The sequence below is a fragment of the Heterodontus francisci genome, chromosome 36, assembly GCF_036365525.1.
Source record: "Heterodontus francisci isolate sHetFra1 chromosome 36, sHetFra1.hap1, whole genome shotgun sequence".
NCBI classification, from domain to species: Eukaryota; Metazoa; Chordata; class Chondrichthyes; order Heterodontiformes; family Heterodontidae; genus Heterodontus; species Heterodontus francisci.
Genome location: NC_090406.1, coordinates 49208122 through 49236112, shown reverse-complemented (window position 1 = coordinate 49236112; position 27991 = coordinate 49208122). Strand labels below are relative to the sequence as shown.

Sequence of the window (27991 nt, the reverse complement as noted above, 5' to 3'; positions counted from 1 at the left end):
TAGTACAGATAAGCCCATAAATTGGCAATCTCAGCCCAAGTGGGTGTTTAGTTTAGTTTAGAGATACAGCACTGAAACAGGCCCTTTGGCCCACCGAGTCTGTGCCGACCATCAACCATCCATTTATACTAATCCTACACTAATCCCATATTCCTACCACATCCCCACCTGTCCCTATATTTCCCTGCCACCTACCTATACTAGGGGCAATTTATAATGGCCAATTAACCTATCAACCTGCAAGTCTTTGGCATGTGGGAGGAAACCGGAGCACCCGGAGGAAACCCACGCAGACGCAGGGAGAACTTGCAAACTCCACACAGGCAGTAGCCGGAATTGCCGCCCCACAGTGGTGTAGGGAGTGCGGAAAAAACACATTTGTAATGGCAGAGGTGTGGTGCTGTTCTGAATTTGAGATTAAGCAAAGTTGTGCTGGAGCAGAGTAGTATGAACTATACTCATTAACTCAAGATATGCCTGAACTGTATAGTGCTAATTAAAATGCTAATACTGGGAGTCCAATGTGGTGTTCAACCCAGCAATGATGGCCCTCAATTTGAACAGCAGAATTGGAAATTTGCATGGATGAAATGCAGTTCGAAGAAAACGTTTTTTGAGATTTCTGTAATAATCTGACTACTTGTCAGAAATCACCTTAATTTTTTAACTTTACATAAATGTTAGCATGAGAATTACATTTTGGGAGGGGTACCTGAATGTGATGAATCCATCCAATTCTGCAGCAGCAGGTTCACTTGCTGTTGGATTTGAAACAAAACTTGTTTATATGTAGCATTTTGACTGCACACATTCAATGGATGGGCATTTTTGCACGTCAGTTCAGTTTGAACCCTTGAAGAATTTAATGCTTGATGCAATGTTTCAGATCGTAGATGAACCGAAGGAGATGATGGACGCAGAGATGCCTTGTACTACGGAGGAGGAATCCATGTCAATTAAACAAGTAGGATGCAATTTTGTGATTGCCAATTTTGAAAGGCCGCTAAAAAGGGCATCTTGAATTAAAAGAAGTTAAAAATAGCAACTGTATAGTGGAAGCGGTGTAAATTCATTTAGCTGGTAAAATGTTAATCCTGCTGATAAAGTTTACATTTCTGAGAAACTGGTATTACAAACTTGTTTTAGATTTAAGTTTAATATTGCTTTGGATGACAGTAATCTGCTGGTGTAGAGTTTGAGTCATTAAAGCACAGAAGGAAGCCACTCAGCCCGTTGGGTCCATGCTGGCGCTCTGTAGAGCAGGGGTTTTCAACTTTTTCACTTGAGGAGCCACATTACAATTGTTTTATTTAGGGGGGAGGTGAGCAAATTTTGGAAAGTTAACGATATTAGAAAACTATCTTACAATGAATCAAAAAACAAAATATGTGCACAACTGTGAACAAGCTTTAAATTAGAAGAATAATTCATTAACTTACCTTCTCGGCACTATGTTGAGCACTGATTTAGTGAGATACCTGGCATTGTTTTTGCTTGCACAAGTAGCCACTGTCTGCCCACACACTTGATGTAGCAATGTGGAGTATTCCGGATTGATGTCCATCTGTCTGTGTCTATACCTCTCTTCCCTCCCCCCTCCCTCAGCCTTGCCTCCTCTCCGCCCTGCCCCCAGTCTCGGCCCAGCCTGCCTCACCCCGCCCCGCCCCCTCAATCTCAACGTCTCAAATATTGTAGAATTTTCATTTCAGTGTTTTTAAAAAAAAATCTTCTACTTGTGGATCATGCGTTCTGCAGGATTTTATTTATAGCTAATTTAGTAGAGACCTGCAAAACATTGGGATGGAATTTGTATCTTTGTTGCAGCAGTATTTTTTTAAACATGGGATTTCTACAGAGAGTTATACAGCAAAGAAACAGGCCCTTCGGCCCATTGTGTCTGTGCCGGTCGAGCACCTGACTATTCTAATCCCGTTTTCCAGCACTTGGCCCGTAGCCTTGTATGCTATGGCGTTTCCAGTGCTCATCTAAATACTTCTTAAATGTTGTGAGGGTTCCTGTATTTAAAGAAGGATATACTAGCATTGGAGGCAGTTCAGAAAAGGTTCACTAGGCTGATTCCTGGGATGAAGGGGCTGTCTTATCAAGAACGGCTAAACAGGTTAGGCCTTTATTCATTGGAGTTTAGAAGAATGAGAGGTGATGTTATAGAAACATATAAGATTTTAAGGGGGCTTGACAGGGTAGATGTTGAGAAGATGTTTCCACTAATGGGGGAATCTCGGACTACGGGACATAGCTAAAGAATAAGGGGGCACACATTTAAAACTGAGATGCGAAGGAATTTCTTCTCTGAGGGTGGTGAATCTCTGGAATTCTCTGCCTCAGAGAGTTGTGGAGGCGAGGTCACTATATGTATTTAAGGAGGAGGTAGATAGATTTTTGAAATCTCGGGGAGTCGAGGGTTAGGCGGAGCAGGCCCGAAAGAGGAGTTGAGGCCTGGGACAGATGAGATATGATCTTATTGAATGGCAGGGCAGGCTTGAGGGGCTGAATGGCCTGCTCCTGCTTCTGTTTCTTATGTTCTACCACCCCTTCAGGCAGTGCATTCCAAATTTTTCCTCAAATCCCCTCTAAATCTCCTGCTCCTTACCTTAAATCTATGCCCCCTGGTTTTTGACTCCTCTGCTAAGGAAAAATGTTTCTTCCTATCTAACCTATCAATGCCCCTCATAATTTTGTATACCTCAATCAAGTTCCCCCCCCTCAGCCTTCTCTGCTCTAAGGAAAACAACCCTAGCCTTTCCAGTCTCTCTTCATAGCTGAAATGCTCCAGCCCAGGCAACATCCTGGCGAATCTCCTCTGCACCCTCTCCAGTACAATCACATCCTTCATATAGTGTGGTGCCCAGAACTGTACAAAGTACTCCAACTGTGGCCGAACTAGTGTTTTATACAGCTCCAGCATAACCTCCCTGCTCTTGTATTCTATCCCTCAGCTAATAAAGGCAAGTATCCCAAATGCCTTCCTAACCACCTTATCTACCTGTGCTGCTGCATTCAGTAATCTATGGACAAGTACACCAAGGTTCCTCTGTACTTCCTAGGGTCCTACCATCCATTGTATATTCCTTTGCCTTGTTAGTCCTCCATTTGCCACTGCTCTGCCCATCTTACCAGCCCATCTATATCGTCCTGTAATCTAAGGCTTACCTCCTCACTATTTACGACACCACCAATTTTCGTGTCATCTGAGAACTTACTGATCATACCTCCTACATTCACATCTAAATCATTAATGTACACTACAAACAGCAAGGTCCCAGCACCGATCCCTGTGGTACATCACTGGTCACAGGCTTCCAATCGTAAAAACAACCCTCGGCAATAGCCCTCTGCCTCCTGCCACTAAGCCAATTTTGGATCCAATTTTCCAAATTGCCCTGGATCCCATGGGCTCTTACCTTCTTAACCAATCTCCCATGCGGGACCTTATCAAAAACCTTGCTGAAGTCGATGTGGACTTCTTTACCCTCATCTACACATCCAGTCACCTCGAAAAATTCAATCAAGTTAGTTAGACATGATCTCCGCCTGACAAAGCCATGCCGACTATCCTTGATTAATCCTTGCCTCTCCAAGTGGAGATTAATCCTGTCCCTCGGAATTTTTTCCAATAGTTTCCCTATCGCTGTTGTTAGACTCACTGGCCTGTAATTACCTGGTTTATCTCTGCTGCCCTTCTTGAATAATGGTACACATTTGCTGTCCTCCAGTCCTCTGGTACTTCTCCTGTGGCCAGGGAGGATTTGAAAATTTGTGTCAGAGCCCCTGCTATCTCCTCCCTTGCCTCGCTTAACAGCCTGCGATACAGCTCATCTGGGCCTGGGGATTTATCCACTTTTAAGCCCGCTAAAACCGCTAATACTTCCTCCTTTTCAATGCTAATATGTTCAAGTATATCACAATCCCCCTTCCTGATCTCGACACCTACATCGTCCTTCTTCATAGTGAACACCGATGAAAAGTAATCATTTAAAACCTCACCTATGTTCTCATGCTCCACACACAGATTGCCACTTTGGTACCTAATGGGCCCTACTTTTTCCCTGGTTATCCTCTTGCCTTTAATATACTTATAAAGCGCCTTGGGATTTTCCTTTATCTTGCCCGCCAGTGTTTTTTCATATCCCCTCTTCACTCTCCTAATTACTTTAAGTACCCCGTACACTTTCTGTGCTCTTGTAGTGCCTCCATTGTTTTCAGTGCTCTGAATCTGCCATAAACCTTTTTTTCCTTATCCAATCCTCTATATCTTTTGACATCCAGGGTTCCCTGGACTTGTTGGTCACCTTGACGGGAACATGTTGGCTCTGAACTCTCACTACTTCCTCTCTGAATGACTCCCACTGGTCTGATGTAGACTTTGCTGCAAGTAGCTGCTCCCAGTCCACTTTGGTCAGATCCTGTTTTATCATATTGAAATCGGCCTTCCCCCAATTCAGTACCTTTATTTCTTTGTCCTTTTCCATAACTACCTTAAATCTTAGAGTTATGGTCACTATCCCCGAAATGCTCCCCCATTGACACTTCTACCACTTGTCTGGCTTCATTCCCTAGGATTAGGTCCAGTACCCCCCCCTTCTCTTTTAGGACTTCCTGTGTGCTGGCTCAAAAAGCTCTCCTGTATGCACTTTAAGAATTCTGCTCCCGTTAAGCCTTTTGAACTAAGACTATCCTAGTTGATATTGGGAAGTTGAAATCCCCTACTATTATTATCCTATTATTTTTAAATCTCTCTGAGATTTGCCTACATATCTGCTCCTCTATCTCTCCTTGACAGTCCGGAGGCCTGTAGTACACTCCCAGCCAAGTGATTGCCCCTTTTTTGTTTTTAAGTTCTACCCATATGGCCTTATTTGAGGAACCTTCTAAGATATCTTTACTGCAGTAATTGACTCCTTGCTCAACAGTGCATCGGTTATTCTTTCACCAAAGACTTTTAACAGAATCAAAACTTCTAACGCTGGGAAAAAAAACGACATAATGCTGTTGTGTAAAAATCAGCCTAGGAATATAAATAAAAAGTCTGGCCTTGTGATTTGTTGATAGCCATAGAATATGAAAGTCTAATAGGGAACTGTTTTCTCCTGAGTTGAAAAGGCAGGTTTAGATCTGATGGGCTCAATATTATTTGAGGAATAAACACACTATTTCCTTGAAATCTGCCTGTTATAATTTCAGCATTTATTATCGAAGAAAACAGCTTCCTAACTACCAATCTTGTTTCGTGACAAAGTCCTTTGGATTCAGGTTTCGTAGCAACATTATAACTACTGCTTCCTCAAGTCTAAGTTTGTACTGTGGCATGCCCGTTGGAGTTAGACTGTGTAGAAACTCTGGAGGGTATAGACTGTTATCAGCATTGTTTCTATAGATGCAGATATGTTCTTTGAATCCACCTGACAGCTTTTCTAAAAACTTTTACATTGCATTCAAATCTAGTGAATTTTCATTTTTAGCACAAAGCACAGCTTTCGAGTAATAAGTTGTATCAAATAATTGTGCCCTCCATTTTGCCACAATTAACCAATTTTATCATCTCATCCACCCTGCTCTTGCCATCCCCAAACCTCCCATCAATCTCATCCTATCCCTCATGGAAACAGTGTCTCCAGCCAAGGTAACTTTATTGGGCCCCCCTTCTACTGTTTTTGTTCTCCACTAACCCTACCACCCCGCCGGCACTGCCAGCCGTTGGCAGCAGCACATGCGTCTCACTCTCCAGTCCTCCATGTGCCTTGGTGTACATTCCATGTCCCCCCACCCCCCCAAATGCCATCCCCATCCATCCCATCCCATTCCACGGAAACAATCTGTCTGGTCAGGGTTACTGCCAACCAAAGCTCACAATGGCTCTAAAATCTCAAACAATTGTTTGTCAATGGGATTTCAACATAGCATGACAATGGACATGTATAAATTTATTCACTTGAATAGTGAAAGCCAGTAGTACAATTATAGGTTTTGTCCTTCCAAAATTGGGTTAAGTCTGGAGAAAATGTGGTGAAGAATGGGTGGTTATAGGTCTCTCACTGATTATATAAGTTTTGGGAATAATTTAAAGTTGCGTAACACTTAAACATAGTATTGAAGCATTTTGGGTGCTACACTGTAGAGGCAATATTGCATTGATCCCAGTATGTTAATTTGGTCTACATAAATTACACCTGCAGCTATGAGTTATATCCCTGTCCGCGTAATAGAACACTATTAAGTATCTCGTCACATCTTTACCTTCTGCTTTGTTGCCGGTGCCACCACCAGCTGCTGGCAACTGCATGTGTCATGCACTGTAATCCTTCGTGTGCCCTATGTGCCTCCATGCATGCCAGGCCCCACCCACCAAATCAACCCACCAACCAATCAAAACAGTCTGGACAAAAACCTAGTAGTATCGTTTTTTTTTGCAGTTTAGGTAGTATTGTGGGTTAAACAATATCAATAACAAGTGTAACTAATGTAATACACTGCATGCACAAAAAAGTGAAATGTTTATTAAAGGGAATATTTTGAATGAGTTTAGCAATTGAATACATGCACATACGGCACTGCACAGTTGCCCATTACCTTCTGATGCACATTGTGATGCATCAATCACTGGTGATGCCTCAAGTTGGGGAACAGAATGAAGATTGAAATAGTGTGCTGTCACTATAATTCATGTGACCGATGACCATACCCTAGTGATATTCCAGTGAGTAACTATGTCCATTTGTGTTGATGGCTTACGCTTGCATATCACCACTTAACAAGAGAGAATTCAGAATCTGAGCAGGAATTGGGAGAAGAGTTAGGGGAGATGATTGAACGTGAGGTCAGAGGTATGTTTTGAGGAGTCTTCTGACGATTGGGAGAATTGAAGCATGGTGGAGCGATTTTGGAAGAGCATTTCACACCAAACTTGTAATGCTTGGAGACTCTGGGAGAGAAGAATGGAGGGTATAAGCTAGAATGTTGAACCAGAGGAGATTGATGAGGTATGGTCACATTGCAGTGTGGAGAAATTTGTGAATGAGCATTAGGATTTTGAAATCAGTACATTGGGAAATAGAAGGCTAGTGAAGGCAAGGACAGTAGGTGTGAAAGACTTGGTACAGGATAGATCCTGTGTAGGAATAATATGGTTACTTCTGATATATCTCCATTAACTCTTCCATGTTTGGGTGTATACCTCTGGAACTGGGGACTTAGACATTTAGCCCCAATTTTTTTTCTTTTTAAAAATAAGTACAACTTCCTTTTGAAGCTCGAGCACATCTCCCAGATAAAATCCAATATTTTGAGTTCCAGCAAGTAGGGGTGAAGGGGAAGGGAAGCTTTAAATGTCAGTGTTTAGAGGACCAAGGTTGGAGGAAGGCATCTGAGGTTGGAGTGTGTTGAGATTGTGGAGTTTTATAGTGGGGGACAGGCAGCCGATGTCAGTGAGAACAAGCATGACATGGGCAAGCATTTAGAGTGGGATAAGTTACAGGTGCCTGTTTCAGACAAATTGAGATTTGTGGAGGATGGGTGACCAGCTAGATGGGTATTGGAAAAAAAAATAAGCTAGAGGTGACAAACAAAGCAAGAGATGGTGAGTAGATAATGGTTTCAATGACTGGCCTCCTCCACTCCTACTTCAGCCTATGTTGCACTGTTGGAAAAGTTTTGGTGAGGACAGGAATACACGGTTTGAGACTCATATGGTCTAGTTCAGCCTGAATGATTGACTTGGGAGGGGGAAGTAGTCAGTGGCATGGATACAGTTCATTAGTATACGGGGGTAGACTTGTAAACTATGGCTTCAGTCTTGAACAGCTGGAGGAAGCAGTGAATGATCAATTTCAACCTTGTGATTTTGGAGTTTTGAGGTGGAACTGGGTATCAGTATACTTATGAAAGCTTACCCAGTGCCTTTGGTGGGGGACATGTGGGTTAGAGGAAAAGTGGGGGCAGAGAATAGATCCTTGAAGGACTGTAGTGGTCAGCTTGTGGGTGGGAAGAGAAACCAGTAGAGATATACAACGTGACCTCGTGCTTGGGGTAGTGACTGGCAGCGTGTATAAGAGGGATTGCAAGAGTCAAATGATGAAAGCTTAGGGTGTACAGAGTTAACTGGTTGGAAGAAGAAGCCGTTGCAGGAGATGTGGAAGTTATGTTGGGGCAGGTTGGAATGAACAATGAAGGGTTTTATATTGATGCATGCAGAGGGGGAAATTCAGTGGGAAAATATATACTTATTAATTTCCTATTTGCACAAAACATACTGTGGGAAAACAAGCCTGTTTTACAGTAGTATGGTACATTTTTCTAGACAATTTTAATAGTACAGCAACAACTTGCATTTGTGTAATGGTGCACAACACAATGACTTTGTAAACTAGTTGTAGCCAGGAATATTAACAATTATCAGGGCACTGTCATGAACTCTTGTTTTTGCAGTGCCCTAACTTGAGAGGATTTTAATTAGTTCATGTATTTTTGCATCCTTCACCTGCAGTAGAACCTGGATTTTCTGAAATCAACTTGGGCTGTGGGTGCATAATTTTCCCATTTTTGTCTTCCTGGTTTGTGCCAGGAATACAGAAGCAGGAAATGTTCACTGAAGTAAACACAGAAAAATCAGCTTCTGCTCTATTAAAACTGTTGAGTGGTACATTAAAATGTAATTCAGGTAATTAATGTTTGCTTGTAAGTTATATTGTGCTTATGTCAGCCAAAGAAGAGCTTGAAAAGTAGCTTAAATTTTGAGTCTGTTAAATGGCTATGGACCTTAATTATGTATAAGCTTCATGTCCGATATAAGCAACATTAATAACATTTCTAATCTCATTTATTTTCAGGATGCTGAAGATTTACTTGAAGAAACAGGTATTAAAGAAACTCTCCTTCCATCCATGTGCCCCAATGCAGCTTAATTTTTCTCTTTTTAAAAAAAAAAAACTTGATCACGTGCAAGTATTCTGGTGTATAATAGCAGTGGTTCAGAGCAGCACAGGTACAGGGAGACTGGAAAACTTAGGCATATCCCAGATCTACTACATTAATCCAATCTGCTACAAGGCTCTAGTGGCACAACTGACCCGTACATAACTGACAGCATTAGAACCTCTTAGTTTTCCTGAAAGGGAAGAACTAGCAAATCTTTATATATTTTGAATGAGATCTCAATTTTTGTTGAAGTCTAATTGATAAATTGAACATATAATTCCACTTAAAGTAAGATTACACAGTCTTGCACATCAGTTTTAGGGGACTTTTATGGCTATTGATGCACTCAGTAACAAATATGAGTTGTGAGGTATAAAACCTGATTTCAAATTTAACTTGAATTCTGCAAATTGCACATTTTTAATGAACTGAAACCTATAGAAGAGTCTCATCAACCTGTCATCCATTGGGATAGTAATATAACTTGTTGGCATGCTTTTGTCATCTGAGGGCAATAGTAAATGTGCAAATGTTCTTTTCCTGAGGGAACTTGTCGTGATTTTGGCTTGGGAATTCTTTTTGGGGCAAAAGGGAGGGTAAAAGCGGTCAGTTGTGCTATATAGACATGTAAATAAATAAGGCCAGCACATATTAATGCTGTTACCTTCTTTGCAATGTAATTTGGGTTTTAAAGCCTTGATCTGGTGATGTGTACAAGTACACAAGAGTACTCTGTTCATACGTCTAAATTCTACAGAATGAAATGGAAGTTCCATTTCTAGGAAAGTGAACTATTACCAAAGTAAAAGAAACTGACCAGTTTACAATATTTGAATAAAAAACAAAATACAAAGTCAAATGAACTAAGGAAATGCTGCAGGTTAAAGCAAGTAGAAGAACAATCTACCCAGGAATGTTAAAGACTTGATGAACAGTCTACCCACGGAAGTTCATTACATATGTTTTGTTGGACTCTTGCTTCACTTGGAAGAAATGAAGTTAATCAGAAGACTTAGAACTATCAAAAGGAAACATTTATTGAACACTCATGGATGCAGTTTGGGAATAAAAAATTCTAATCATCTTGAACTGCAAAGGAATTTCTGACTTCAACTATTTACTTCTTGGAATTACATGGACATGTCATGGTTTCACTTGAACTACGACTGCTAACTTTCCAAGTTATTGGTTTGCAGCATTGAGGACTCGTGGTCTGTGAGGTTAATAAAATATCTATTGGTAAATTAGTGAAGAAATTACAATCTAATTTTTTTTTTAGTTAGCTGTGTGCTCCCTTAGTTTTCCAATCTCCCTGTGGTTCTGGTGAAAGCTAGGGGCGGTGTCCTGCATAGTTACACGGCAGACATGTTAGCTCCGTGTATGTTCTTGCTGTATTTCAGTGGTAATTAAATCTTGTGCCATTCTATTCCCATTGATCCCGTAGAGAAGGAGAATGTAGCCGAGAGTTCGGGGGAAGCTTGTAGTTCAGTCCCTATCGAGGAGGAGCCCCCTGAAGAGACACAGCTATCTACACAAGAAGTGATCAACATAGAGTCCTACCAAAAAGAAGAAGAAGATGACAACATCTCAGTTACTGTACAAGCAGAGGATGCACTGACACTGGAACTCGACAATGACTTGCTTTTGGACGCGCCCAAGAAAGAATCAAAACCACTGGGGACTGACTCCGAGAAACCCTCCGATCAAGTACCCAGTGGCAATAAAAATGAAACTGAAATGAGTGCAACAGCAAATGTGAACGAAACAGAAAGCGACCAACAGAAACAAGAGTTAGAAGGGGCAGGCATTGAAAGCGCAGAGAAAGATCAGCAACCAGAAACTGAGGAAAGCAAAGATGAAACAATGAAAACAGAAGATGAAGGTGATTCTAATGAAGCAGCTAAGAAAGAACTCTCGCTTATAGAGGGCAGTGATCAGAACAAGAGGTTTGTTGTTTCTCAGTTCTAGATCAGAAGCTTTCTTTTTTTCATTCATACTAAGATTCCAGTAAATGTGTCTCGTGAATTGGCCTGCACAGTGGTGGTAATTTTGATCTTTTTGCTTTTGTTTAAAAGTTCTTAATTATTTTTTTCTGTACTGTTAGAGGCGACTTCCGTTTACACTTTCTTCTCTCCTCCAACCTGCAGAGGTTGTTCACAAACTGGAATATTTTGCTTCTGTGTACTCTTCACTGACGGTACCAAAAATGTAATGAGGCATTTTTTGTACAGTTTCACTTCCAATTGATGCCCCTACATCCAAAATGTTTGGTTTATTGCATTCTTAATGATCTATAACTGACAGTAGCTGTATACTTTGGTAGGTATTGGACAATTTTCTTGGATTGGAAAAAGTTTGGATTATTTGCAAATGTACATTTCTGAAGTCCCATTTGTTCTCTAACAAATCTGATTTTGTATCTTTAGCTCTATCAAGGATGGAAAAGATACTAAAACTGCAGCAAAGGATGAGAAAGGTAGGCCATAGAATGTTTACCAGTGTTTGGAGTCGATGGCTATTTGACAGGGCTATGGTCAAGATTCTGTCATGATTCAAGTTAATAACTGTAGCTATGTTCTTGTCGTTTTCTCTCATTGAATCCAATTGCTGAGAACTTGACGATGTTGAAAAGGGCCAGTTCCAAGGTTTTTGGAAGTTTGTTATGCAAGTGATTTCTTTGCCCATCATCCATTCTCAACGTATTTGTAAACCATATGAATATACTCCAAGAAATAAAATAATTTTGTTTATATTCACTAAATTATTTACTGCAAACCCTTTTAACCTTTTACTATATAAATGTAGGATAATTTAATCCCAAAGAAGGAAATTAGTTTGGGATGAGTTGTCGGCTCTTAAGAATTAGATTGGTACCTTGTTCACTCGAGGGATTGTGGGTAGTAGAGCTATTAATAGCGTTGCATTTTCAGAGGACAAAAGGGAAGAGAATATATTTAAGGTAGGTGATTAACACATAGGGCTGGATAATACCTTAGGCGGATGGGACTTCGTCCCGAAGCAGGACATCCACCCACTTGAGGGAGAACGTCCCGCCTCAGTGAGCTGCTGACCAATCAGCAGGCCGGCAGCTCTTAGTCCCAGCAGCGCCACCGGGAACGGTGGCTACTGCTGGGACTGCAGCCCAGCCGACACTGTGGAGCCAGGAGGGGAAGGTAAGATGGGCATGTCTCACCACAGAGATTGGTCGTGCCCTGATGAGGCTAGAGTGGTTGTTTGGTGGTGGGGGGACGTGTCTTGGGTCCCGGGGGTAGGTTGGGAGGCAGGGGCGGCCCTTAACTGGCGACTTAAAGGCCTTGATTGGCCTGCGGCGGGCCATCCCCACCCGACCGCTGTAAAGTTGGCGGGAGCGGGGCCTACCGGAGTCTCCTGCTCAATTTTACGCCTCCCCCATCCTCAGTGTAAATTTCGGCCCATAATGTACAAGCGAATCACATAATCGAAAGATCGTATGTAATCTGTAAAGATTGGGTGTTTTCACATTCTGGTTTTCTTTATCCTGACCCAAGTTAGAATTTCAGGTCACAGCTGACATAATAAAAACATTGCAGTATGTAACTACCTTGAAACTTATTTTTATTCCCCTTTTCTCTGTGCACTGGCTGTTGACTTGAGAATGGAATGCCTTAAATGCAGTGCAGTTTATTTACAAAGTAACAATTTTTGAATTTCCTGATGGCTTTACGCAAATTCTTCTGGATTAATGTGGATCCAGAAATAAATGTTATTTTGCTTACTTGTCATTCAGGCCGATCTGGTAGCACTAGTGTTTCGGATGCTGCAGGGAAGAACCTTTGGGTGAGTGGCCTTTCCTCTGCCACCAGAGCAACTGACTTGAAGAACCTCTTCAGTAAATATGGCAAGGTAATAGTTATGAAAATCCTCAAGCTTTGAGTGGATTCAAATGGTGAAATGTTTTTTGGGATTGATGTGTCTAAAAGTATGAAAGTGCTAATTGAACAATTTTTAGCTTGTTCATGATGAAATATTTGGTACGTGGTTTTTAAATACCCTAATTTTCTACCAGAAATGTGGTCTCTGATAGCAGGATTAGATGATTTGGGCTTTTAAAACATCATTTTCTCGCGAGAACCTGTCATTAGTTCTGTTAGTTGATTGTATCTTTTGCATTCTATCTTGTAGAATTGGAAAGCCCAAACCTAACAGTTAACCTTAAATACAGTAACATGAATTGAGTTTATCAGATAGCAGGGAATATTATGTATTTAACCAGATTCATACAAGCTAAAATAGCTACTTACATTATTTATGCCCAGGTACTCCGAAGCAAAAATATTTGGGATATGCTAGCCGGCCTCCCATCCTTCACCCTCCCTAAACTCCAGCTTGTCTAAAACACAGCTTGTTTTCTGTTCTGTACCAAGTCCCACTCCTGTTTTTCTAGTCAACGCTGACCTACATTGGCTCTTGGTCCATCAGCATCTCAAATTTAAAATACTTGACTTTCAATCCTTCCATGATCACACCACTCCCTATTTCCATAGTCACCAGTAGCACTACAATCTTCCTTCCTGCTCCTCTCAAAAACTCTTGTTCTGATATCTTCCCCCACGTGCTTTGAATTTTGTCACACTCTGGAATTCCCTCTGAGCCACTCTGCATCTTACTCCAAATGAGTTTCCAGCATGAAGAGGTTTTGGGGAATTATGTAAACCTGCAGAGTTCTTGAGTTATTTCTGAATATCTGAAGAACTAAACATGGAAAAATGCACTTAATTTTCTACTATTTTGTCACGATGAAATAGATTCTGTTAATATTGCAGGTGAACCTTGAGAAATATCAATTGTAAGACTAAATGCATAAATTTTAATTGATACCTGCTTTTGTGCCCTGCTCCCAGCTCACAGTTTAGTTCAGTCTTAGTGGCTGTAAAGCAGTCAGTGACAGCCGTTTAGATTTAAGAACGTGCATATATTTCATATTTCCAACGTGACAAGCTATAACAGGCTTCTTGTAAACAAAATTCAATGTACGAATTTAAGTTGCTACAGGGTACAAAGTTTTCACATCCCACTTTAGTGGTCACTTTTCTTGACTTAAACAGACTAATTCCTATGATAGGGCAGAACCTTTCTCCCACCCTGTCTTTTTAACTTTCTTGCAGCCCTTTGCAACCTGATTGACCACCTCGTGTTCTGCGAACAATGATGGGCAGTGAAAGACCCTCTAGTCCATCCAGCCTGTCCCACGTTATCTGTAGATATAGTTATACATCTATGTGAATATAGATGTAACCTGAATAAAGATTTTGAAATTTATCCTGCAGGTTTTCTTCAAATAATATTGAAAAACAACCAAGTAAATTTTGTTGAAGTGTTTCTCTGTGTCTCTTGCCTGACTTGCTTTATTTGCGACTTTAATGCATCTTGGGAAATTGTACACACTTAACATGTTCAGACTGCAGGATCTGTCTGCCTTTAGTCAGGTGTCACAGTTCCAGGTAAAAACATCAATTCTGGACTTTTGGGCGAGGCTGAAGCCTTCCAAGTAGAAAGGATCAGCAGCATTAAAATACCTGAGTTTAATCATGTGGATTTGAGATTTTTTTTTCTTTAAGCTCATTCTAATTTCCAACTGCAAATAAAAACAAAATGGTAGATACACAGCAGGTCAGATCTATAAAGAGAAAAAAGGTTATGATACTTTGGATGTGCACCATTCATCAAAGCCCTGAGTCCTAACAACGTTTACATAATTGAAATATACATTTCCAGCAATTTCTGTATTTGTTACCGATGGAAAAAATGGCTGGAATTTTTTCAGAAAGCATAATCATCTGTAAAAGTTAGTACAGTGATACTTAATGATCAACATCTGTAATTACAAAGTGACAGGAGCCAGTTAACATAAGGTGGAACATGTCAAATGCAGGAGTGGGAATTTATTATAAGGGTTGACTCAAAATTATAACAGCAGCGACAAGATTTATTGACAGGATGTGAGTGCAGTTTTTTTTTTAATATGGATATAGCAACCAAGGCAGTAATTGAAAACCCAGAACATGTATTTACATGATGTTCAGAGGGAAATTACAAACCATTGGAACTAGGTGGGTGAAGACATGGCCACAAGTGGTGGGCTCAATGGAGAATGGGCGCACAAGAGGCCCATGTTGGTGTGGGGGTAGAATTATAGTACTAGAGAAGGTTAGAGGTGGGGAGGTTTGTTTAGCATTGAGCTTTGGGAACCAGCTGATAACATGATGATGCCCACTGAGGAGACATTTGACTTGCAGGCCACGATGAACATTTAGCTGATATGTACAGAATTTTTACGTAATTTTACTCGAGTAAATGGTTGAATGGTATTCTCATCTAGTTGTGATAAAATTATTTTGCTGTCTCATGACTGGTGATTGGAGCTTATCTTTGCTTTTTATCTCTCCTCTTGCGGATTTTGCTAGAATTCATTTGGCACTTGTTGCTATGCTGTTATTACTGTTATGTCACAAGAGTAAATTTTAATGTTTAAAGATGTAATGCAGATGAAATGGGTTATTGCCTTAAGAGCAGGTTATACCAATAGTAAGTTGGCAAATACTGACAAATGTGCCAGTTTGGCTGCTATGAGGACTGATTGCAATTTTCAGACAAAGAAATTGAGCAATGTTCCATTCACTTAGGTGTAGTGTTCTTTCTGTTTAGGTGGTTGGAGCAAAAGTAGTGACTAATGCTCGTAGTCCTGGAGCACGTTGCTATGGGTTTGTGACCATGTCGACTAGTGAGGAGGCAACAAAATGTATCGGCAATCTGCATAGAACAGAACTGCATGGGCGAATGATCTCTGTGGAGAAGGTGAGTACAAAGTAGTGTGGGACAAATTCAAGTCTGAAATAAAACAAATGCTGGATATACACTAGGTTATTAGTATCTATAAAGAGAAAAAAAATGTTAATATTTTAAATGGACTGTTGGTGCTCAAAAGTACCTGAAAATACAATGATAGAATTATTTATTTTGAATTGACCACTAAGTTCATTGGGCAAAATATCTAGGTATTTTCTGAAAAATCTATCCAATTAAATTGTTACAAATTTCAAGTGTTTCTAATACTTGATATTTAACTATTGACCTCAATATAATTCCTGCACAGCACTATGGTAAGCGTGAAAATAAAAGGAAATATTTTTAAAGATATTTGGTGTACCTTTTGAATAATCTCAATAGTGATCACACATTTGTCATTTATAAGCAATCCCTTTTGTTGCTAAGCCCATGGTTTTATATTTTAAGGTCTGGATCAATGTTGCTAGACTTGGCAGGGGTGGGGAGTTTGATTACTTTTTAGCAAATATGAATTACTAAACAATGAAAAGTCTGAAAGCTATGAAAGTTTACTGGTTCTCTTCTCGCACTCCTCTATTCCCAAAACTGACAGGGCATGCCACCCCAGAGCCTTTGCTCTCTCCTGGTCTTGGACTTGCAAAGTATCTGGACACATAGTCTTACATGTGGAGGAGGGAGATACTGCCCACTCCTTATCCAGTTTTGGGTGGCATACCCTGGCTCAGAGACTTCTCTACAAATGGCATTCTGTACTATAACATCCAGGCCAGTACAGTGTTTCAGTCACATTTTTACTCTTGTCCTCCACCATCTCTGAGAACCTACTGAAGAAACTCAGTTTGCAAAACATTATTGCCCTGATGGGTATAAATCAAAGGGATACAAGGCACTATGTGGCAACTAATCAGCCACTGGGAGAACAGAGACATGAGATGTTACTGTGACCTACCACTGAATGCAGAGTAATTCACTCTCCGAGAGCAGAGTATAAATATATGTGGATTATTATGAGGTAGATATAGAGAAAAGCTAAATTGGGAGACTTAGAAAAGAGATGAGATAAAGGGGAGGAATGGGACAGAGCAAGTAAGAGCCTCAGATAAAAAGACAAAAGGGAGAAAGTCAGCCACTGAATTAGAGAATGGGAAATAAGCAGAGGAATGTGAAGTGGAAGGACTTATTACTGTTGCTGGTGAGCAGCACTGCAAGTAATCAGCTAGCCCAGAATGTGACTTGGGATGGCTCGTAGGTTGCGGTAGTTGTTCTGAAGAGATGTGAAGTTATAAAGGTGTTGTGTTTTCAGGCAAAAAATGAGCCTTCAGGTAAGAAGCCAGCAGATAAGAAGGACGACTCAAGAAAGGATCCAAAGTCTGCTTCAAGTCGAGAACTCAGTAGTGACAGGCGCCATTCTGCAGAATCTAAAACTGACAAGTGAGTTTTAATATGGATTTTGTGGATTAACATGATTTCAATGTGGATTTGTTTAAAAAATTATTGCTTTGGTAGCTTTTTCTGAAATGGTCAGTATGATATTGCTAGGTGCTGAATATTAGACAACCTGTACTTTGGTCAGTATTTGAGCAGCTAGTAGCAATGTTGTGAGCCACTAACAGGTAAACAGAAATGTCTCTGACTATACAGGCATTTAATTTTTTTTTTTACTGACAACAGTAAAGCTCTAGCCACAGTCTGAGACAGTAACAGGGATGAGAATTTGTGACATTGGGGCTTCGGAAATCTGACAGTGGCCTCTTTGTTTCCGACCTTCAGACCCAAAAGACTGGTTTAAAAAAAATCGGAACTGCCAGTTTCATAGTTTCAATTTTTTTTTCAAGCCCGCCAGAAAACCACTAAGGTCGGAAGCAGCAGTTCCTACTTGCAGCAACTGACTGTTCTGGTTATTTTTTTAAAAAGCTGGCCAACCATGAAGCTGCCTGAAGTTGTTTCCCACAATACTCTGTTCACTGTCAGTTAAACTGACAGTTGCTGAGAGCAGGAACTTACAGCAGAGCAGCGATTGGAGGAGCAGCAGCTGCGGGAAAGACAGAGCTGCTCCTCCAATCACGAGTTCTGTCTCTCCCAGGCTCGGCAGCTGTAGCATGTCCAATTAGAACTTGCAGCTGAGACCTGACTTAAAGAAAACCAGCAAAGAAGCAAAACTATGCCAGTGGTTCCACTCAGGTTATGGTAACAACGAATAAACAAGCATAGATTTACAAATAAGTTTTCACGGTCACATTCTGGTGTTGTAATTATGAAGGATGAAGTAAATTTTATGATGTACTAACTATTAAAAACTGAAATGTTGGAATGCAGACATCACTTTGATTTTATACAAATATATTGGTCCACCGACTTGATGGTAATTGAGGTAAACAAAGGGAAAATAATATTTCAGCACATTAGTGGTGGCCTGGAAGCCTTTTCGTTTATTACAGATCATTAACAGTACTATAATTACATAATTCCTAGTCAAAGAAGAATTTCAGACTTTTTTGTCTTCGGCCATTCTCACCCCTGCAGTAAAAGCTTCTTGTACAACAGGACAAGTCTTTTCCTTACTAAGTAAATATTGAAGGCCCACATCCTTTCTCAGCAGACAAGTAAATACGTTTTAATCCTTTAATTCTTGGAGACTAATAATGCATGAGTTGCAACAACTACCCCAGGCAACTTGATTGCTTTGTTTGATCTGCTTTTTAAAAGCACCCGCTTCTTAGTATTTGAAAGTTTGTGTTCTCTGGCTGATTGATCGGAATCTAAAGAACATGCATTTATTTATATGTCACTTCTCTCAAATGTCCCAAAATTTTTCTTAAATGAATTACTTTTGTATTTGCCAAAATAAGATAAATTTACAAAATTAAACCAACCTTTGCGTGTCTACATAACTTGATTAACTTTGGTTCTGCTTGGGTCCTAAACCAAACAACATGTGAATACACACATTCCACAAAGGTAGAAGAAACCCAGTCTAACTGGCAATTAACAGAAACTAGTTTGTTGGAATGTAGCACTGCCAGAGGTGTGTATTCGCTTTAACTACAGTCCCTTAAACTAAAAGGATGCAAGAAAATATGACAGCCCCTCCAACCAAAGCATCCATATTTTAAAATCCCCACTGTGCTATAATTTAATCAAAAGGTATTAACAGCAATTTATAACTTCAGACAGGATATTTTCCTGTTTGTAATCTGTAACTGTGATCTTGGCAAAAGCCTTTACAACAACACCTACTTCAAGAATTTGTACAAACAGTTGCTTTTATTGGAAATAGATCCATATTGAGCAAAATTGTATATTTCCATTAATGACAAAATCCTTTAACTGGTATACACTGTAGCTGAAAGGTAGACATTTGCAATGCAAGAATATCAACAAATCTGTGTTTATGGATGTACACCAGATTTGTGCTAAATTTTATGAAAACTTCAACCATTAAATTTCCTAAATGAGTGATCTACTTGCATTAAATTCTATTTCCCTTTTTCTACCACCTACGGTTAGCACCGTAGCCTCACAGGTCCAGCGACCCGGGTTCGGTTCTGGGTACTGTCTGTGCGGAGTTTGCAAGTTCTCCCTGTGACCGCTTGGGTTTTCGCCGGGTGCTCTGGTTTCCTCCCACAGCCAAAGACTTGCAGGTTGATAGGTAAATTGGTCATTGTAAATTGCCCCTAGTGTAGGTAGGTGGTAGGAGAATGGTGAGGATGTGATAGGGAATATGGGATTAACGTAGGATTAGTATCAATGGGTGTTTGTTGGTCGGCACAGACTCGGTGGGCGGAAGGGCCTGTTTCAGTGCTGTATCTCTCTGACTAACTTGGACAGAAAATTGAGTTCTATTTGTCACCTTTAATTTTGTTTGCTAGTAGACGTACCATCTACACAAAGCATTTTAGTAGGGGTGGATGTGTGCGGTAAATATACATATATTTTATGTATATTTGGCAAAGGGAGAAGCAAACAAGTGATCTCTTTACATATCGACAGTTAAGTACTCCAGTTCAACTTTATTTTGTTGGCCCTCATTTTGGAGAGACCACCTAAACAAATAGAAATATCTCTTTGTAGAGAGGAAGGATGTAAGCTTTATGTGTAGAAAAACCTATTTTCAAGCATTGGTATAGAGGTAGAACAATTGTGGGGTGATTTTGCTAGTCCTAGAAACTTTATCCCCCGCGGTAACAACGTTCGAGTTTATATCGTGCCTTGTGTTAGAGAAGCTTCCAAGCCTGTTTGTGAAGAAGACAGAGACTAGGATGCTTTGGTGGCGATTGTTTATTGCTTGCTACGGAGCTTATCTCTGCTCTCCAAACAACACCTCCGCCAGTGCTGGCTGGCTCTTTATATATACAATTAACTATTTGACACCCAACACCTGTTCACCCTATTATCTTGAACTACCAGATATTTATCATCCATTAACAAAACTTCAGACCCTAACACCTTGTGACCTGGGCAGTTTCCCAAAGTACTTCATGTCCAATGAATTACTTTTGTAGTGTTGTCATATAAGCGGTACAGCAAGATCTTTGCAGGCAGTAAGTTATATAACTAACCAGTTAATATTTTATTTTGTGGTTAAAAGAAGCATTGGTTAGGACGCCAATAAAATTTCTTTTGAATAATGCCTGGGGATGTTTCATCTGAGCAGGCAGGGGCAGCTTTGGTTTAATGTGTTTTCGGAAATTTAGCCCCCGACAATGCAGCTCTTCCTATATTTCGTGTCCAAAGTCCTGAAGGGGGCTTAAACTCTCAACCAAAGATGATACGGGCAATTTTATGTCCCATAGATTTTAATAACTATGTTCTGTTAATTCAGTAAATTTAGTTAAACAGAAAAAAGATTTACATTCATTTGTAACTGGAAGCAACCTGCATGATAAGCAAACTACTCAGTGATTAATTCTGCAAATTTGAATGTCACTATAGAGCCTTGGTGAGACCATACCTGTGTACATCTAAGGAAGCAGATACTTTCCATAGAGGGAGTGCAATGGAAGTTCACCAGACAAATCCCTGGGATGGCGGGATTGTCCTATGAGGAGAGATTGGGGAAATTGTAACTGTATTCTCTAGAGCAGGGTTGTCCAACCTTTTCACGTGGTGGGGGGGCGGCCACATTACAATTTTTGTCTTATATAGGGGACTGGTGAGATAATTTGTAAAAGATAAAGGCATTAAAAATTTATCTTGGTATTAAAACAACAAATGTCCATTTTTGTGAAGAGACTTTAAATGAGAAGACTTTGCTTGCACAAGTAGTCAGTGTTTGCCTGCACTCTTGTAGCAATGAGGAGTATTCCAAATAGATGTCCATCAGTCAGGAGTGATCTTGATTATGCTCTCACCCCCTCCCTCCCTCTCCCCTCCCCCCTCCCTCCCTCTCGTAGGAGTCAGTTTCGCATCTGACAGGTGCTGATATTGGGCGCAGTGGTTTCCCAGCAATTTGGGGTTTTCTGGAGGGTTCTGACATTTTAAAAGCCCCCCAGGATTTCTCCCACCCTCTACATGGATACCCCTTTAATAGTTAAATGTAACTTGTGCTTCAGATCTAGCAGTGGGAAAAAGGATGATAAAAGAGAAGACTCCAAGAGATTGGATGAAAAGAAGAAAGATTCAAAGGATGAAAAGCGAGATGACAAAAAAGATTCAAAAAATGAACGGAAGACTGGATCCTCACATGCTGATGGAAGCAGATCTGGTAAAACATGCTGAGTATCTGTTGGGAGTGATGCAATCTTTAAATACACTTTGCACAAAAGTCACACAACATCACAGAATTGTTGCAGTGCAGAAGGAGGCCATTCAGCCCGTTGACTCTGCACTGGCTCTCCAAATGAGCAATTCACCGAATGCCATTCCCCCGCTTCCTGTAACCCTGCACATCCTTCCTTTTCAAGTAACAGTCTAATTCCCTTTGCCTCGATTGAACCTGCCTCCACCACGCTTTCAGGCAGTGCATTCCAAATCCTAACTACTCGTTGCATGAAAAAGTTTTTCCTCATGTCGCTTTTGCTTCTTTTGCCAATTACTTTAAATCTGTGTCCTCCTCCTCTTGATCCTTTCATGAGTCAGAGCAGTTTTTCCCTATGCACTCTGCCCAGACCCCTCATGGTTTTGAATACTTCTATCAAATCTCCTCTCAGCCTTCTCTTCTCCAAGGAAAACGATCCTAACTTCTCCACTCCTATCATCTTAACTGGCTCCAGGGATGAAGAACTTCATTCTCGTGAATGTTTTCTGTACTCTCTCCAGTGCCTTCACATCTTTCCTAAAGTGTGGAGCCTAGAACAGGATGGAGTACTCCAGCTGAGGCCAAACTAGTGTCTTTTACAAGTTCAACATAACCTCCTTGCTCTTGTGCTCTGCCCCTATTAATAAAGCCCAGGATACTGTATGCTTTATTCACTGCTCTCTCAACCTGTCCTACCGCCTTCAGTGACATATGCACGTACACCCCCAGGCCCCTCTGCTCTTACAGCAACCCCTTTAGAGTTGTACCCTTAGTTATGTTGTGTCTCCGTGTTCTTCCTACCAAAATGAATCATTTCACATTTCTCCACATTGAACTTGATCTGCCACTTGTCTGCCCATTCCACCAACTTGTCTATGTCCTTTTGAAGTTCTATCCTCATCACAGTTCACAATTGTTCCAAGTTTCGTATCATGTGCATGTTTTGAAATTGTGCCCTATACTCCAAGGTCTAGGTCATTAATAGATATCAGGAAGAGCAAGAGTCCCAGCGCTGACCCCTGGGGAGACTCCACTAGAAACCTTCCTCCAGCCCGAAGAACATCCACTAACCACTACTTTTTCTGCTGTGATTCAGCCAATTTCATATCCATGTTACTACTGTCTTTTATTCCGTGAGCTATAATTTTACTCACAAGTCTGTCGTGCGGCACTGTATCAGATGCCTTTTGGTAGTCCGTGTACACCACATCAACAGCATTGCCCTCATCAACCCTCTCTGCTACCTCCTCAAAAAATTCCAGCAAGTTAGTTAAACATGATTTTCCCTTAATGAATCCGTGTTGGCTTTCCACATTTGTCTATGTGACTATTAATTTGGTCCCGAATTATTGTTTGTAGAAGTATCCCCGCCACTGAAGTTAAAATGACTGGCTTGTAGTTGTTGGGCTTATCTTTACATCCTTTTTTGAACCATGGTGTAAAATTTGCAATTCTCCAGTTCTCTGGCTGGCACCACCCCTGAATCTAGGGAAGACTGGAAAATTGTGGTCAGTGCCTCTGCAATTTCCACTCGCGCTTCCCTCACTATGCTTGGGTGTATCTCATCTGGCCCTGGTGTTTTATATGGGCAGCCAACCTCTCCTTAATCAATTTTAAATTCTTAATCACCTCTTTCACTGTGGCCTGGGTAGCATCATCTTCCTTGGTAAAGACAGATGCGAAGTATTCATTTAATACCTCAGCTGTTCCCCCTGCCTCTATGCATAGATCCCCCTTTTGTCCCCAATTGGCCCTACTCCACCTTCCACCACTGTTTTACTATTTATATGCCTTTAGAAGACTTTGGGATTCCCTTTTATGTTAGCTGCCGGTCTCTTTTCATACTCTCTCTTTGCTTCACATTTGTTTTTTTATTTCCCCTCTGGGCCTTCTATATTCAGCCTGGTTCTCCTTTGTATTATGGGATTAGAATAGATAGGTGCTTGATGGCCGGCACAGACACAATGGGCTGAAGGGCCTGTTTCTGTGCTGTATGACTCGACCCGCCATCTGTCATAAGCCCACTTTTTTTCTTCTTCATCTCTATCTCTTTTGTCATCCAGCGAGTTCTGGATTTATTTGCCTTACCTTTCCCCTTCAAGGGAATAAACCTTGACTGTGCCCGAACTACCTCTTCTTTGATGGTAGCCCGTTGTTCAGCTACTGTTTTTCCTGCCAGCCTTTGATTCTAACGTATGGCCCAGCTCCATTCTTACCCCATTGAAGTTGGCTTTCCCCCCGTTAACTATACTTACTCTAGATTGTTCTTTGTCCCATTCCATAACCAACCTAAAACTTGTGTTACAATGATCGCTGTCTCCTAACTGTTCTCCGATATTGATACTTGGCCCACCTAATTCCCAAGAATCAGGTCCAGCAATGCCTCCCTTCTCATTAGACTGGAAACATACAGCTGTAGAAAATTTTCCTGAACACGCTCTAGGAACTTGCCCCTCTCTGCCATTTGCACTACTACTGTCCTAGTTTATATTTGGATAATTGAAATCCCCTGTTATAACTACTCTATAATTCTTGCATCTCTCTGTAATTTCCTTGCAAATTGTTCCTCTTCATCCTTTCCCGCTAGTTGGTGGCCTGTAGACTACACCGACTAATGTAATTGCACCTTTTCTGTCCTTCGCTCTAGCCAAATAGATTCTGTCCATGACTCCCCAGGGATATTCTCTCTCTCCAGCACTGCAATGCTTTCCTTAATCAATACTGCCTTTCCTCCCCCTACTCTATCTTTCCTGAACACCTTGTATCCCGGAATATTTAGCACCCAATCTTGCCCTTCTTTGAGCCAGGTCTCTGTTATAGCCACAACGTCATATTCCCACTTGTGAATCTGTGTCTGTAACTCACCAATCTTATTGACAACACTCTGCTTTCACATACATGCACATTAACCCTTAATCAGACTTTATTACTTTCTACCTTACTGTGACCCACCTAATAACTTACTGTTCCCAACTGTGGTGCTGTTTATCTCTCTCAGTATTCTGTGCACCTTTGTAGATGACACGGTGTGTTAAGCTTCTGGAGTGGTGCTGCAATAATCTCGCTTGCACATCTCTGCTGCATAGGTTCAATCTGAGAGTTGAAGTCTGGCTTTGAAAACACAGTTCAGGATCAGCTTTTCATTTTCTTTACACTGGAGTTGAATTACCTGTGGATATCATTCTGAAATTGATTTTAAACTGTGGACAAAACTATGCTTTCTTACCTGTTACCTTTTCAGGAAGTCGAGGTTCAGAAAGAATAGTGGTGATGGATAAATCTAAGGGAGAACCGGTCATCAGTGTGAAAACAAAGTCCAAAGATGAGATGGTAAGTCCTCCTAATTGTTCCATTTAACCAGGACAATCAGTCAAGGTGACTTGTGTGTCCTTCCAAACAGTTTACAGTCCAGTAAAGTACATTTGGCATTAAACTGAAAGAATGGAAAGAGTAAGGGAAACTTTTATGAAGAACCTCTGTGCTCGTGGTGAGAGATATTGGGGAATGAAACATCTTTGACATCAAATATTCCCAGGGAAAGTATTAAATAATTAAGATCAGATTTGAAAGCAACGTTTCCTTAGGTTGCTGCCCAGTTGATTTGCTTTTAATTTGTACATATTGTTTAAGATTATTGACAATTAACTGATCACTCACAGTGATAATGTCACAATCATTAAGTCTTCAGGATCAAAGCCTGGTGATTAACTAAGGTAGCACTGGAATTTGGCGTCTTTGTAAAATTGCTTTCATGAGCTTCATAATTAGTTTAGTTTAGAGATACAGCACTGAAACAGGCCCTTCGGCCCACCGAGTCTGTGCCGACCATCAACCACCCCTTTATACTAATCCTACACTAATCCCATATTCCTACCACGTCCCCACCTGTCCCTATATTTCCCTACCACCTACCTATACTAGGGGCAATTTATAATGGACAATTAACCTATCAACCTGCAAGTCTTTGGCATGTGGGAGGAAACTGGAGCACCCGGAGGAAACCCACGCAGACACAGGGAGAACTTGCAAACTCCACACAGGCAGTACCCAGAATTGAACCCGGGTCGCTGGAGCTGTGAGGCTGCGGTGCTAACCACTGCGCCACTGTGCCGCCCCACATATTCATGATTAGAAGGCTCGGTCCTATTGGGGTTTAAATGATTAGAAATTGTTACGTTCAGGTAGTTTGTAATAAGCTGAACCTAGGATCATGTTGTAGGTGTTAATCATGCTGGATACCTTTCTCCTTTTACAACTGGAAGTATTGTAAATTGCATGGCTTTGGGTTTATTATGGGAACCAGACCATGATCCCTTTATAGTACTTTCTATGCTAAATCAAGTTACTGCCCCAAACTATTGTCTGGCCTGCATCCTTCATAAGCCAGTTTCAGTCCTGTGTTGTAGCTTCACTGGACTACTTGCATGCCAAACAGCGAAAGCAGCAGCGATAGACAGGGCTAAGAGATTCCACAACCAACAGATCAGATCTAAGTTCTGCAGTCCTGCCACATCCAGTCGTGAATGGTGGTAGATAGTTAAACAAGGAGGCTGCACAAATATCCCCATCCTCAATGATGGGGAAGCCCAGCACATCAGTGCAAAAGACAAAGCTGAAGCATTTGCATCCATCTTCAGCCTGAAGTGCTGAGTGGATGATCTATCTCGGCCTCTTCCTGAGGTCTCCAGCATCATAGATGCCAGTCTTCAGCCAGTCCGATTCACTCCAATTGATAGCAATAAATGGCTGAAGGCACTGGATACTGTAAAGCCTATGCAGCTGACAACATTCTGGCAATAGTACTGAAGACTTGTGCTGCAGAACTAGCCGCGCCCCGAACCAAGTTGTTCCAATACAGCCTACAGCACTGGCATCTACCCAGCAAAGTGGAAAATTGCCCAGGTTTGTCCTGTGCACAAAAAGCAAGACAGTCCAACCCAGCCAATTACTGCCTATTAGTCTCTCGATCATCAGCAAAGTGATGGAAGGTGTCATCAAGGAAGGTGTCGTCAACGGTGCTTTCAAGCGGCATTAACCTGCTCACTGATGCCCTGGATTCCGACAGGGCCACTCAGCTCCTGACCTTATTACAGCCTTCGTCCAAACATGGACAAGAGCTGAACTCCAGGGGTGAGGTGAGAGACCACTTTTGGCATCAAGGCAGCATTTGACTGAGTGTGGCATCAAGGAGCCCTAGCAAAACTGGAGTCAACAGGAATCAGGAAAAACTGTTCGGTTGTTGGAGGTCAATCATTTCAGTCCCAGGTCATCACTGCAGGAGTTCCTCACGGTAGTATCCTAGCCCCAACCATCTTTAGCTGCTTCATCAATGACCTCTCCATCATAAGGTCGGAAGTGGGGATGTTCGCTGATGATTGCACAATGTTTACCATTCGCGACTCCTTGGATACCGAAGCAGTCCGTGTAGAAATGCAGCTAGACCGGGACGATGTCCAGGCTTGGGCTGATAAGTGACAAGTAACATTCTCGCCACACAAGTGCCAGGCAATGACCATCTGGAACAAGAGATAATCTAACATCTCGCCTTGATGTCAGTGGCATTACCATTGCTGAATCCCCCACTATCAACATCCTGGAGGTTACCATTGACCACAAGCTGAACTGGACCAGCCGCGTAAATACTGTGGCTACAAGAGCAGGTCAGAGGCTAGGAATTCTACGGCGAGTAACTTGCCTGATGTCTCATTCTAATGCCTGACAACCATCTACAAGGCACATGCGAGGAGTGTGATGGTTACTCTCCACTTGCCTGGATGGCTGCAGCTCCAACAACACTCAAGAAGCTCGACACCATCCAGGACAAAGCAGCCCGCTTGATTGGCACCCCATCCACCACCTTCAACGTTCACTCCCTTCGCCACTGACGCACAGTGTGCACCATCTACAGGATGGTGTGTGATTTGGAGGGGTACTTGCATTGCAGCAACTCACCAAGGCTCCTTTGACAGCACCTTCCAAACCCACAACTTAACTGTCACTGGGGCAAAATCCTGGAACTCCCTCCCTAACAGCACTTTTGGTGTACCTACATCCCAAGGGCTGCAGCGATTCAAGAAGGCAGCTTACAACGACCTCCTCGAGGGCAATTAGGGGTGCGCAATAAATGCTGGCCTAGCCAGCAATGCCCACATCTCACGAACCAAATCAAAACTGATGGGGGCAGCACAGTACAATCAGAATTGTAAGTTAGTTTTTCACCACTGGGGAAGTTAGGGCCCATTTTCACCTGTGACTCTAGAGCTGATCTAGTCCATTTTGTTCTCGATCCATGAATAGACACTGCCTGAAAGCGGTTGGAGGCAGAAATCCTCATCCCATTTAAAAGATAATTGAAATTGCACTTGAAGTGCTGTAACCTATAGGGCTACGGACCAAGGGTTGGAAATGGGATTAGGCTGTTTAACTCTTTTCTGGCTGGCATGTACACAGTGGGCCAAACAACCACCTCCTGTGCTGTATACTTTCCTATCTTTCTAA

The 27991-nt window shown here is 41.5% G+C and overlaps 1 protein-coding gene across 2 annotated transcripts in view; it reads left to right on the top strand.

Annotated features, from left to right (window-relative positions):
• The window catches only part of safb (scaffold attachment factor B), a 70559-nt gene that overhangs the window by 20590 nt on the left and 21978 nt on the right, over nucleotides 1-27991 (top strand). For both annotated transcript variants that reach the window (XM_068016657.1, XM_068016658.1), the window contains exons 5-13: nucleotides 887-964; nucleotides 8844-8871; nucleotides 10376-10877; nucleotides 11358-11407; nucleotides 12698-12813; nucleotides 15616-15765; nucleotides 17060-17187; nucleotides 21309-21460; nucleotides 24735-24823. In XM_068016657.1, the coding sequence (XP_067872758.1) occupies nucleotides 887-964; nucleotides 8844-8871; nucleotides 10376-10877; nucleotides 11358-11407; nucleotides 12698-12813; nucleotides 15616-15765; nucleotides 17060-17187; nucleotides 21309-21460; nucleotides 24735-24823 (1293 nt within the window). The remainder of the gene's footprint in view (nucleotides 1-886; nucleotides 965-8843; nucleotides 8872-10375; nucleotides 10878-11357; nucleotides 11408-12697; nucleotides 12814-15615; nucleotides 15766-17059; nucleotides 17188-21308; nucleotides 21461-24734; nucleotides 24824-27991) is intronic.